General features: G+C 43.8%; 1 protein-coding gene across 1 annotated transcript in view; it reads left to right on the plus strand.

Moving 5' to 3' along the window:
• The first annotated feature begins 11,271 nt into the window (after positions 1-11,271).
• Positions 11,272-14,474, plus strand: part of RAB39A (RAB39A, member RAS oncogene family) — a 31,863-nt gene continuing 28,660 nt past the window's right edge. Inside the window, exon 1 of the mRNA XM_072821827.1 lies at positions 11,272-11,656. Coding sequence (XP_072677928.1) covers positions 11,430-11,656 — 227 coding nt within the window. The 5' untranslated portion in view covers positions 11,272-11,429. The remainder of the gene's footprint in view (positions 11,657-14,474) is intronic.

Consider the following 14,474-nt stretch of genomic DNA (forward strand, 5'->3'; position numbering starts at 1 on the left):
CCCCCCGTTCATGCTAATATCTAGGAAAGACCAAACCAGAAGAGAAGTGGACATTGGCCTCTGACAATTCTGTTCTTGCTAAATTAAACTCAGACATGATGTCATTGGCCTACACCTAGGGGGATTGATATGAAACAATCAAACTCACTGGCTTCTCACTTTCTTGACCTCCTCCTCTTTGTAGACATTCTTCATCTATACCACCTGAGGTATCTATTTTCCAGAGTCACGTCCTGAATATCATCACCAGAAATAGTACCACCTACTTCCAAATTCACAAATCTAACATCTCAACCTCTTTACTGCCCATCCACCTTCTTTACCCAAGGAGTGCACTCCCACAATCTTCATCTCATTGAGTACCTATCAATACCACTACTACCACCATTTCAATTTATCATTTCAAGTTTTGTCCTCACTTTCTTCTTTACCCACCTTAGGTACAATGTCCTAAATTTATGATCATACATGTAATTTAAATTTAAAAATCCAAGGGCAGGGATCCCTGGGTGGCGCAGCGGTTTGGTGCCTGCCTTTGGCCCAGGGCCCGATCCTGGAGACCCGGGATCGAATCCCATGTCGGGCTCCCGGTGCATGGAGCCTGCTTCTCCCTCTGCCTATGTCTCTGCCTCTCTCTCTCTCTCTCTCTGTGTGACTATCATAAATAAATAAAAATTAAAAAAAAAAATCCAAGGGCAGGGGTACCCAGGTGACTCAGTTAAATGTTTGACTACCTGGGTGGCTCAATCAGTTAGTTAAGTGTCTGACTCTTGATTTTGGCTCAGGTCATGATCTCAGGATCCTAGGATCTAGCCCTGCAAAGGGCTCAGGGCTCAGTGGGGAGTCTGCTTGAGGATTTCTCTCCCTCTCCCTCTGCCCCTTCTCTGCTCATGTGTGCACACATACTCTTTCTCAAATAAATAAACCTTTAAAAAAATAAAAATAAAAATCCAAGGGTGTATCTTGCTTTAGCTATAGCTTGATGCTAGGAATCAGATGTCATAAGGACCCAGTTTCTTTTCTGGGTTTAAGAGCTGTGCTTCCTCTGTGTTGGTTCCACCCTCAGGCAGGCACTCTCCTCATGATGGCAAGAAAGCTGTATTCACTAGCCTCAAAACTCCAAATCCAACTGAAAGAGAGATTCTCTTTTTAAATAGCTTTCACTAAAGTTCTGAAATTCACTGAGAATCACTGAGACAATGAGCACGTAACATCTCCTTCTGGTTTTCAAGAATGTGAATATGATGCTGGTGCTTCTATGATGGCTTTGGGGGTGAAAACCACATGCGGAGCAGGGCAGAACAACAGTATCGATAGAGCCTAGGTCCCTACCTTTGTAAAGCTGCCCTGTTTGTCCTAGAGAGCCCAACTTCATACTTCCTTTATATGAAGGAGAAATAAATTTCCATCTTATTTAAGCCATTGGTATTTTGTTATTTTTGTGTTTTCTGTCACTCATAGCCTAATCTAATGCTAACACTAATAAATGCAAAATATATGGTGTTGAGCCTGACCAAGGCATTTCAAGAGCTCTGTATAGCATAAAAATGTAAAAAGCAAACAGGAAATAGAAGATGAAGGAAAATCCAATGGTACCGAAGCATATCTGTTATGCCATCCTCAAAAGTTTAAATGTTATTCTTTAAGCAATGTGTATAAGTATATACATGGGGTATTTGAAATAGTTTGAGCTGTACTATGATTAGATTATTCTGTTAGAAAGCTTATTGAAGATCTTTTGGAGTTGAACAAAACCAGAGGAATTGAGTTTGTAACAACTTTGGTATGAGATAAGAAGGGTCAAAGTCAGGGCAACAGTATTGAGGAAGGCAAAGTGTAGACAGATTTGAAAGATATATACAGGTAGAATTGACCAGAGTTTGGTCAACCTGAATAACTTCTGAAGCAATAGAGACAGATAGACACTGTTACAAGACTACAACCAACTGGGCTACCTGGGTGGCACAGTTGGTTGAAGAGACGACTTTTGGTTTAAGCTCAGGTCACGATCTCAGGGTCCTGGGATCAAGCCCTAAATCCAGTTCTGCATTCAGCATGGAGTCTGCTTTAGGATTCTCTCTCTCTGATTCTCTCTCTCTCTTTCTGCCCCTCCCCCTGCTCTATCACACGCAAGCGTACAAGCCCGCACTCTCTTTCAAATAAATAAATACATCTTAAAAAGAAAAAATACTACAACTAACTGATATAGAAGTCCAAACAAGCATTCCAGAGGGATAACATGAAAAAAATGCAGCTACCCATTCCAGTAGATTTTTCATTCATCACCCATATATATATATATTTCTCACAAAAGCCCTGAGATTCACATGCATGCTGTGTCTGAATGAATGTACATAGTTTATTGGAGTGTACACATATTTAAATCACTCTTACATGTCAGTTATCATTTGGATCAGTTCTTCCTCTTTTGGCAGGTAAGATATCTGCAGTCTACTGCTTCAGGCAGGCATATGAACTGTAACTTTCTCTTTCTACAATTCAGCTTTTTCTTTGAGTCTCCATTCCACTTAATGACCTAATGTAGTCATTGAGGATCCCTCCCACCCCGCCCAGACATCACAGGTTTAAACTTTGTCTATTCAGTACTTTTTTTCCCTTTCCATGTTTACTCAGGTCATTTAAATTCCTGGAAGTTGATATGAGCTCACTGTATTGGAGGCTGAGAGTAGAATTAGACATTGGTCCAACTGAAAAATGGCAAAAGCCTTCACTAATGCAAGGGCTAGAATCGTATCTTTTAAGTATAGAGGAGTATATAGAATAAATTCTACCATTCACATGCCCTTCAAGGGACAAATATAACAAAATAAAAATAATGCCTACACATGTGAGAAAATTATTATATTTTTAAAGTGTGAATTGACTTCTGATTCACTTTGGATGAAATGCCCTATTCAGAAAAGAACTGTGAAAATCATAATTTTTTAGGGTATTGAGAATGGCATGAACATATACTTCAAATTGACTTCTAATTTTATGCAATTATTTTAGTTCACTCTATTCATAAACTTGGGAAAAGTCTATTTGTCTTGAACAGTCTCCTAAGACAGTTATATGAGACTAGCTAACCAGTTCAAATCAGAACTTTGGTGCCAATGCAATCAGCCCCTGATTTTGAGAATCAGGTATGGAGGGTAGTGAGGATGTTAATCACTTCATATGGAGCCTTCGGCCAACTGTATCATGACTCCCTGGTAGAACTTTTAGGAAAATAGCTAGTTTTGACATCAAATTTATGATCAAAATTAATCCTTAGTAGGAAAAGATTATACAACACTTAATTTATAAATACAAAACTGTAACTGATACACCTTGTTTGTATTCTCCATACCCAGAAATATTTTTAAATCCCATCCAAAGTCTTCAGTCTTCATATCTGAAATCAAACGTCACTTTTTTTAAGATTGTATTTATTTATTCACGAGAGACACACACACACACAGAGGCAGAGACACAGGCAGAGGGAGAAGCAGACTCCATTCAGGGAGCCTGATGTGGGACTAAATCTGGGGACTCCAAGATCACGCCCTGCGCCAAAGGCAGACTCTCAACCACTCAGCTACACAGGCATCCCTGTTGCTATCTTTTCCATTTAAAGACCCCTTATCAGAGGCACCTGACTGGATCAGTCAGTAAAACAGGCAACTCTTGATCTCAGGGTTGTAAGTTCAAGCCCTATATTTGATGTAGATTACTAAAAAATAAAATCTTGAAAAAGAAAATAAATATCCTTTATAAATTACCCTGATTTTGTCTTCTAGAGGTAACCTTAAGGAAACCTTAAATTTATTCGACAAATGCTTATTGTCTGTTATAATCCAAGTGCTGTGCTAGGCACTGGGATACAACCATGAATAAAACAGTCCCTCTTGGGGGTGGCAGACAATAAGTAAAATGCATATCAAGTTATGTGATGATAAGTGCTATGGAGAAAAATAAAGCAAACAAGAGGGTTGGGGTACAGTTTTGCATATAGTAGAGAAGGAAAGCTTCATGAAGATCTTCAAGTGGAGCTTGAGTGAGGTGAAAGAGCAAGTCATGAAATGAAAGAGCCCTTCCAGAGGGAATAGCGGGAACAAAGGTGCTGAGGTGGCAGCCTGCCTCTCATGTTTGAGGAACATCAAGGAACCCAGTATGTTGTAAAGGTAATGAAGGGAAGATAGAAGATGAGGCCCAAGAGGGAATGAGAGATCAAGGAGTTTGACTTTTCCTGTGAGATAAGAAGCCATTAGTTCCTGACCATAGACGTGACAAGATCTGACTTACATCTTGCAGGATCACTGTAGCTGCCAGGTTAAAATAAAAAATGGTACTAGCATGGCAAGACCTAACTAAATCCATTACAGTAATCCGGACCAGAGCTGATGGCAGCTCAGACCGTGGTGGCAGAGGTGAAAGTGGTGAGAAATGGTTAGAATCTAGATATATTTTGAATATATAACCTATGGAATTTGTTGATGGAATACTTATGCGGGAAATGAGAAAGCGTGGAATCAAGAATGAGATGTTTGGCCAAAGAAGACATGCAGATGGCCAACAGACACATGGAAAGATGCTTGACATCACTCATCAGCAAAATACAAATCAAAACCACGATAAGATATGACCGCACACCTGTCAGAATGGCTAAAATTAATAACAGGTGTTGGAGAGGATGTAGAGAAAGGGGAACCCTCTTACTTTGTTGGTGAGAATGCAAACTGGTGCACCACTCTGGAAAACAGTATGGAGGTTCCTCAAAAAGTTAAAAATAGAGCAGCCCCGGGGGGCTCAGCGGTTTAGCACCGCCTTCAGCCCAGGGCATGATCCTGGAGACCCAGGATCGACTCCCACATCGGGCTCCCTGCATGAAGCCTGCTTCTTCCTCTGCCTGTGTCTCTGCCTCTCAGTCTGTGTCTCCCATGAATAAATAAATAAAGTCTTTAAAAAAAAAAAGTTAAAAATAGAACAACTCTATGATCCAGCACTACTAGGTATTGAGCCAAAGGATACAAAAATACTGACTTGAAGGGGCACATGCACCCCAGTGTTTATAGCAGCATTATCAACAATAACTGAATTATAGAAAGAGCTCAAACGTCCATTGTCTGTTGAATGGATAAAGATGTGGTACACGCACATGCAATGGAATACTACTCAGTCATAAAAAAGAATGAAATCTTGCCATTTGCAACAACAATGTACAGAGCTAGAGATTATTATGCTCAGTGAAATATGTCATTAGAGAAAGACAAATACCATAAGATTTCACTCATTTTGGGATTTAAGAAACAAAACAAATAAGCACAGGTGTTTGGTGAACAACTAAAGTACAATGCTTCCATTTACTGAGGTGCTGAAGACTCAGAGAGGAACAGGTTGATCTTGCTGTTGTCTCACCCATAAACCCTAACACCCAAACTGAGTATATGATATACAAAGTACGTCTGAGTGTTCAGTGTAGCATTCATATAGACCATGGGGACAACAGAAGATGCATTAGAGATTGTCTCACTCACTAGCTTTGAAAATGTTTTAGTTTCAAAAGAAATTTTACATCTTGAACCAGCACACCTACATGCAAGTACACACACAGACATATACATTACTGAAACAAAAGTCTCATAAAACAAACATCTTTATTAGATATGATATATTCTGGTATTTTTAAAATATTGTATTTATTTATTCATGAGTGACAGAGAGAGAGGCAGAGACACAGGCGGAGGGAGAAGCAGGCTCCATGCAAGGAGCCTGATGTGGGACTTGATCCTGGGTCTCCAGGATCACGCCCCAGGCCGAAGGCGGAGCTACACCGCTGAGCCACCCGGGCTGCCCTGGTGTTTTGTTTTGAATTCTGGCAGTTACCCCCCAAATTGATTTTATAGCCCCCAGTTTGAAAAACACTGATGTAGATCAACGTTTTTAGTGTCTAGATGAGGAAACAGAACCAGAGAGATTTAGTGACTTTAAAAAGTCTCCATAGTTAGCGGCAACATGGGAACCTCCATGTAGGTCCCCTGACTCCTGGTCAATAAACAACAAAAAGGCTAGATCCTCCTTTCTGGCATTTCTCATATTTTCACTTTCCTTTAAAAATATATACATATTAAAGCAGAATATCCTGAGTAAGTTTAAGTAGCTTTCTTAAATAAATGTGCCCTCCCTATGTGACTTATTTATTAAGCTTAAACTTCTACAAACACTTCTAATTAAAATATTATTTATACTCAGCATAATCCAAATATACTTAAAATTATAAGTATTCATGGATTAGTCAAAGGCAAATCTTAGGGATCATAAAATCATTTTAGTTCATCATGCAGCTCACTGGTTCCATGCAGACTATGCATGTACAGAAGCTCAGGATCATAGAGAATTATGGTTAACAGCTCATTTCCACTCAGTGAGCATTTATAGAGCAACACAATGTGCCAGCTCTGTGTGCTGGGGAAATAACAATGAATTACAATGTAGCCAGCCAGTCAAACCAATAGCCATAATTCAATATGAGACATATTATAGAAGATATGAGATATCATAGAAGTACAGAGTACTCTTTGCTTAACTGCTATGGGAACACCGATGAGTGAAAAATCAATTTTCCTTGGGGATATGAGTGGCTTAGAAAGATTACAAAGGGGAGGTAATATTTGTTGTGGGCCTGGAAGATGAATAGAAATTTGCTGACCAGGGACATCTGGGTGGCTCAATGGTTGAGCCCTTTGGCCCAGGGCGTGATTCTGGAGTCCTGGGATCGAGTCCCACATCGGACTCCCTGCATGGAGTCTGCTTCTCCCTTTGCCTCTGTCTCTGTCTCTCTCCCTGTGTCTCTCATGAATAAATAAATAAAATCTTAAAAAAAATTTGCTGACCAAATGAATGGTGAAAAGGAGAGGATACAATAACATGGGGGTAAAAGGTATGGCTTGAGTAGCATATCATGTAGAGGAGTCATTGACTAAATCACAGAAGCCACACTCTGGACCTGTATTACATGATTAGGTATTCAGACCTTATCCTGGGGTGAATGAGTCACCAAAGGCACTCAATGTCATAATTCTAGAAGCAATGTGGATCTAAATGGGAGGCCGTCATGGAATGAATTCTATCCCTCACAAAAGATGCAAAGAAGTCCTAATGTCTCATACTTCAGAATGTGCCTTATTTAGAAACAGTCTTTGCAGATGATGAAGCTAAAATGAGGTCATTATGGTGGGCCCTGATCCAATATGAGTGGTGTCCTCATAAAAAGGGGGAAATGTGTGGGCAGCCTGGGTGGCTCAGTGGTTTAGTGCCACCTTCAGCCCAGAGCATAATCCTGGAGACTCGGGATTGAATCCCACGTCGGGATCCCAGCATGGAGCCTGCTTCTCCTTCTGCTTGTGTCTCTGCCTCTCTCTCTCTCTGTGTGTCTCTCATGAATAAATAAATAAAATCTTTAAAGGGGGGGGGTCTGTGGACACAGACATGTACAGTGGGAAAATTTTGTGAAGAGACACAGGAAAAAAGCCACGTCATAATGGAGGACTGGGATGATATACCTTCATGCCACAGAATGCTAAAGACTGCCCAGCAAACCACCATGAGCTAGGCAAGGGCCTGGAACAGATTCTACCTCACAGCCCAAAGAAGGAATCAACCCTGGAACACCTTGGACTTCTAGCCTCTGAGGCAATAAATTTCTGTTACTTTAAGCCATTCTGCTAGTGGCATTTTGTTACAACAGCCCTGGGAAACTAACATGGAGGTCACTGAGCAGTACAGTCTGAAGTGATAAGAGATTGAACAAAGACAATGACAGTGGGAAGTTCAGAAAAGGTCATAAATCTGAAAGATACTGCTGAGGTCAAAGTCCTGGGATTTGATGATTGGCTGAATATGCCAAAGGAGAGAGAGAGAGAGAGAGGAGCCTAAGATGGGTGCAGCTGTTATTCTAGCTTAATCAACTAAGCATAGTGTCTAAACTACCTTAGACTTATGGAGTCTTATGTGAGATCTCTCCTGAGGCCAGGGACCTTATAGATAGCCCCATGCCTCTTCCTCTGGCTAATAGTATCTAACTATGCTTCTGAGCTCTCATTCAAATCTTTCTTTGGGCTGGTTTCCCAGTTGACTTGTAGCTATGGTCTGCTCTATCTACCTAGTCCCTGTAAGAGGCTTCACTTGACCTGCCTACTTTCCATTTTTGTTTTGTCCAGGATGCTACATATTAGATTATCCCTAGCTCTGCCTTTAGACCAATTCCATCCCTCCCATATACACAGCACAAACCACTAGCCTCCAGATTCGGTACCACCATCTCCCATTTATTTAGGGAGCTAGAATAGATACTAAAGACATTAACCCACCTGTAAAATATAGGAAAGGAAAACATAGCAAGAAATATGATTTCAAGGGCGCCTGCGTGGCTCAGTCAGTTAAGTGTCTGCCCTCAGCTCAGGTCATGATCTCCAGGTCCTGGGATAGAGCCCCACATCCAGCTTCCTGCTCAGCGGGAGTCTGCTTCTCCCCCTCCTCTGGCTGCCGCTCCCCCTGCTTATATGGCTCTTTCTCTCAGATACTAAAATCTTTAAAAAAAAAAAAAAAAAGGAAATATGATTTCACTTTTGGACATTATAAAGATTGTATTTTTGACACAAAAGGAAGCCACTGACCAATCCTTTCTCCAGAACTGCTAATACCCCATATACCCCATCCAAAGGGACTGGCTTGCTACATGTTCCTGTCTTGCTGGCCATACATCTTTGGTATAAACACCTGTTCCAAACCAGGCCAACTAGATTGTCTCTGGAGAAAAATGGAAATCGGTCTCTGTATGTGTCTAGATATCTAAGATGGAACTCGAGACAACTATCATTTTCTCTAAGGACCAAGCAGGAGACAAAGCTGGTTTGCAGAGTTAAAAAAGTAAGCAGATGTTAAAAGGAAGTAAATAATCAGAGAGACAGAGACCCACACTGACTGTGCTTCTTTACAGCTTTCCCTTTCCTGGTTCCAATCCCTTTATACCATCTGCATTCCTGCCTGTGGATTGTGTAAAAATACCTCTGTATCTTTATGATAAGTGGATTTGTCTTTTTATATCACCCTAACTGGAGTTTGTTTCAAAGAATCCTAACCAACACAGATGTGTTGAGTTTGAAATGTGTATCCAACACCTAAGGGGAGAGGTTGTTGGAAATGTGGGTCCGAAGACAGAGCAGAAGTTGAGGGCGGACACCTGGTGTGGGTAAAGGAGTAACTGAAGTCACGAGTTGATGAGGTCACCAAGAAGCAGCTCAAAGTAATAGAAAAAAAAAAAAAGAGAGGAAGAAAGGAAAAATGGGTCTCTTAATATTTAAGAAACAGACGAAAGAAAAAGGAAATAAAGTATCCAGGTATCCTTGCAGAAAATCCATCAAGGGCTTTAACAGGGATTGATTTATTTGTCTCAAACAACAAGATGTTCAGAGTTGGTACAACAGATCCATGATTCCATGAAGGACTCAAGCTCTTCTCTGTCTCCTACCACTGACTTTAGCATCTAGCCTTCATCTCTATGGTCGCAAGATGGTTGTTAAACCTTTCAGGTAGGAAGGAAAAGCAAAAGAGGAAAAGTGAAGGGCAGTATGGCTGCTGGACCCTTATCAGAAAAGCAAAAGCTTTACCAAAGGCCCTACTTTAAGTCTCATTGGTCAGCACTCTGACATTGGCCATCCCTACTTAGAGAAGGACTAGAGGAGGACTCTGGATAGGAGCTGCGACACCCAATCAGCTTTTAACAACAGATTATAATCAACCAGAACTACCGGGAGGTGAAGAATGAAAGCTACAGATAGATGTTGGGGCAGCCCCATAGGGGATTTAATAAAAGTCCCTGACAACCTACCAAAAGCAGTTCCAGAGGGACACCTGGTGGCTCAGTCAGTGGAGTGTGGGACTCTTGAGCTCCAGATTGTCAGTTCAAGTCTCACCTTGGATTTATAGTTTACTTAAAAATAAGATATTTTTAAAGCAATTTCATTAAGTATGGAGAAGGCTGCTGTTGAAGACTAACTGGTGGATGGAAAATGAGTACAGATGGTTCTTTCCTAAAGTCTGAAAAGGAGAATAATGGTGGGAGTGAAAATCTAAAGAAGCATAAGGTAAAGTTCTGTCTGGCTTTAGGATTTGTGACTACATGAGCATGTTTATAGGCTGAGGAGCCCAAGCGATTAGAGCTATACATAGTGTGATAAAAAGATCAACTATTGGGGAAAAAAAGGCAAAATCCCTTGGGTGATGGGGATTAAATGTGATATTGAAAGTGATACCTTTGTCTCCAAAACAAGAGAGGAAGATAAGGATGAACGACAATTGTGCAGGTTCGGTTATAGGTATGAAAAACAAAAAGTGTAGTTGTCGAAAACTCTTATTTTGGCAAAAATACACTTTAAAAGTGTTTTTAAGTTTCAAAAGCTAGACCGTAAATTCCCCATTCCCCGATTTGAAGAAAGGCATGAAGCAACAGCAAGGTCGCATCAGAATTCAGGTGCGCTTATCTATATTTGGATCCCGGATCTGACTTGGCGAGGTAGAGACCCCTCCAGCGTGAGCATCTCCACATTTCACTACCCCCCCTCCCCGGGGCTGGGAGACCCGGAGAGGATGCAGCAGCCCCCGGCATTCTTCTCACTATTCCGCGGCACAAGGAGTGAGGACGGTACCGGTGGAGCAGGAGCCATGGTCAGAGCGCTTGCTAGAAGCATCCAGAACTTGCTCTGCAAATTTATTTCGATTCTGTTCTTCGCTCCTTCACCTTGAGCGCGGCGGCGGTGGCGCCGAGCGGAGCGAGACAGCAGCACGCCGTCGTGGGCACCTGCAGCGGCCCGGGACCGCGGCCGTGCGCCCGGGACCGCTCTGGTCCACGGAAGGAAACGCAGCCGACGGGGCCGCGGCATGGCCTCCGCGACTCGCACGCGCCCCGCCACTCTGACCAGCCCGCCCCACGCCCGCAGGAAAACGACTCTCACTTTTCATTGGCTGAGCCTCGCGGAGGGGGAACCCTTCCTTCATTGTCATTGGCTGCCGCTGCCGTCACGTCCCCTCGCCACACCCACCTTCCCGGCGGCGCCCAGGGAGCGTCGGGGGAGAGAGAGTTCCCGGGGGCGGGGCCGGGAGTCGCGCGCATCCAGCCCGGGGCCCCTCCCTCCCCCCGTCCCTCCGCCCCGCGCCGCGGCCCCCGCCCCGCCCCGCCCCCTGGCCCCAGGCCCCGCCCCCACCCCGGCCGGGGCCCGCCCCTCCCTCCGGAGAGGGCGGGGACCAGGCGGCGGCCGCAGTCGCCGGAAGATGCTGGAAGCCGGCAGGCGGACGGCCGGGCGGTGCTGAAGGGACAGTTCCCGCCGCCAAACTTGCGGGGAGGCGGGAGGGCGGCTGCGGCGGCCCCGAGCCCGCGGGGGGCGGGAGCCATGGAGACCATCTGGATCTACCAGTTCCGCCTCATCGTGATCGGGGACTCCACGGTGGGCAAGTCGTGCCTCCTGCACCGCTTCACCCAGGGCCGTTTCCCCGGGCTGCGCTCCCCCGCCTGCGACCCCACGGTCGGCGTGGACTTCTTCTCGCGCCTGCTGGAGATCGAGCCGGGCAAGAGGATCAAGCTGCAGCTGTGGGACACCGCGGGGCAGGAGCGCTTCAGGTAGGGCCGCCGGGACCCCGGGGGACCGCCCCGCCCGGCTCGGAGGCGGCTCCGGCCCTGCCCTCTCCAAAGTGCAAACACTCCGCCACCCTCGCTTCCCCTTCGCCCCTCCTCTTCCAGGGACGACTTCCTCCTCCGCAATTTCTCACTTCTTTCTTTGGCGCCCATTTCCTGCGCCTTGCCTTTCCCGCCTGAACAGGGCCCCCCCCCCACTCAGGACACCCCCACTGCGGGACCCCCCCCCACGACAGGACCCTCCCTCACTGCGAGACACCCCCCACTGCAGGACCCCCCCCGACTGCGGGACCCCCCCCACGCTGGGACACCCCCCACTGCAGGCCCCCCCCCCCCAGGACGTCTCCCTCTTGCCCGGCTCTGCATGCCCCTGGCTCTGTCTGCCGGTGCTGTGATCCCCAACTCTTCAGCACCCCTCCCCCTGCTGCCTGCTCCCCAAACTCGGCGCCCCTCGCCGCGCACACCCCGCCCCGCCCGCCCCTCTGGGCTCCCCTCCCGCGCCTCTGCCCCATGCGGCCCGGGAGAACTGCAAAGTGGGGTCCCAGCGAGCCGGAGCTCCAGCCCAGCCTGCTGCATGAGCTCATTGGGCCCCGTTCGGAGAGGGAGGAGGATGCGGTAATGGTTGGAACACCTCGCCCCACCGAATGTGGTCATCAGAAACGCTGGGCCATGTGACCCGTGGGAATGTGTCTTAGGGAGCAGCTGGATGGATTATCGGGGGCACAGGCACAGCACGAGGGCGGGGGGTTCCTTGTTTGTGTAGTAAGGGCTGAGTTGTCTTTAGAAGTTTGTCATCATTGGTGGTTTGGTGGAGAAGAGAGAGACACTGAGATTTTGTCACGAACTTTTTCTTTATGCTATCTGTAATGGGTGCTTAACGTTCCAGGGTGAGCATGCATCAGAAAATGCGATTTGAATAGAGAAGGAGGGATCCAAATGAAGAGTCTCCTTCTAAATATGTTCATTCAGACCCCGAAGGAAGGATTTTGCAAAGAACTCATGTTACATAAATAAAAACTAAATGCAATTTGTATGCATTTCCTGGGTGTTTGAGACTGAACCGCATAATAAAGCATATTTCAAATTCCTAGGATTTGGGAACACTTTTTTTTTTTTTTTTTTTTAGAGGAAGGTAGGAAATCTGATATACCATGATGTTTTGGGTTGCTTGTTTTGTTTGTTCTTAAGACTGCATTGTCACCTGAAACTCACTTAAGCAAGCATTTCGCAATCTTCAGCAAGTACTGTTTGTGAAATGCAGTAGTCCATGAGGGGCCTTCCCAAACATGGCTTCCCCTCACCAGCCCTAGCCAGCGTCCCTTCCAATGAGATCAGCCTACTCCTGTGAGGATGTTCCAACTTTTAAAGTTCTGGCTTTCATTCCCAGCTGCACACGGATTCAGACAGATGATAAGTGAACTGCTTAGCTTGCTTATACCTTCATTTACTCCTCTATATGAAGAGGAAAGATGGTAAGGCCAGCCCTTCTGAGAGATGTTAAAGGCTACTCTTAAAGCTTTGAATTGTACAATACCTAGAATTCCTTGAAGAATTTTATTTTTCCTTTTCAAGAATCCTCTTTTAGTTAAAATGGAATTTCACGTTTGTGATTCTCATCTGTAAAATGGGGTCATAAGGGTCTCTTAAGATTCCTTCTAGTTTTACCATTGCAAGATTGATTGTAAATTCCTTCACTTGTCATCTCAATCAAATGCAACAAGATACTTTGTGGCCCAGGGATGCCTGGGTGGCTCAGCAGTTGTCTGCCTTCGGCTCAGGCCGTGATCCTGGAGTCCCAGGATCCAGTCCACATCGGGCTGCTTGGAGCCTGCTTCTCCCTCTGCCTGTGTCTCTGCCTCTCTCTCTCTCTGTGTCTCTCTTGAATAAATAAATAAAATCTTAAAAAAAAAAAAAGCATTTACAATAGGTCTTATTCTACCTTTTAAAATGAATATAATAAAAACATATTCTTTATGCCTTAAACTTCTAAAAACTAGTGGGTTGCAACTACAAGAAACATAAGTAGCAAAATCTTACTGTATTATTTCCTAAAAAGTAGACCCTCAACTTATTGACAAGAAGGTAAAGGATAATTCATTTGTTAGACTTTAAAGTTCTTCCTGCTAAATAGATCATTGTTTTTTTAATGCCTTTGAGCACATGTAAATAGTAATTTGTTTTATATACATTATTAAAACCAAACAATACCTCTCCCATAATAATACAAGGACATTTAGGGAATGTTTACTGACAATGAGTCATGTTTTATTTTGTCTGGCTCTTTACCAAAGATATATTCATAAATACATACATATTTCAATAGCTACGTCCAAATACTTGGTTTTCTGTTTAGCAGAATGTTTCACCATAAAATTACATTTGAAACAATCCTTGTTAAGCCATTCTGTATCTTTAGCAAAAAAAATTGATACTTCTTTGAGTAGTAGATTTCCTTACACATTTTATTTCTTAGAAAGATACTCTAGTTCATAAAGATATTAGTCATATCATATCATTAGGAATTCATGGGAAATTTTATATTTGAAGGCTTATTGTTGATTAGATATAAATTAGCAAAAAGGAATCTGCTTTAGACAACTAGGCTATAGCTTGAAAGCATTAAAAAAAATAATGAGTGGATAATTATGTCCATACTTAGCCTTAGTTTTCTTCCCCGTCCACTTGAGATATGACAAATAAAGCTTTAATTTTCAATGTTCAGATTAACACAGCTAGAAGACAAGAATTACTTGCAAAAAGTAAGAGGAACCAAATCAAAATGATAAAGGTTTACAAAAATAAT

This window comes from Canis lupus, chromosome 3 (genome assembly GCF_048164855.1).
Source record: "Canis lupus baileyi chromosome 3, mCanLup2.hap1, whole genome shotgun sequence".
Classification (NCBI taxonomy): Eukaryota; Metazoa; Chordata; class Mammalia; order Carnivora; family Canidae; genus Canis; species Canis lupus.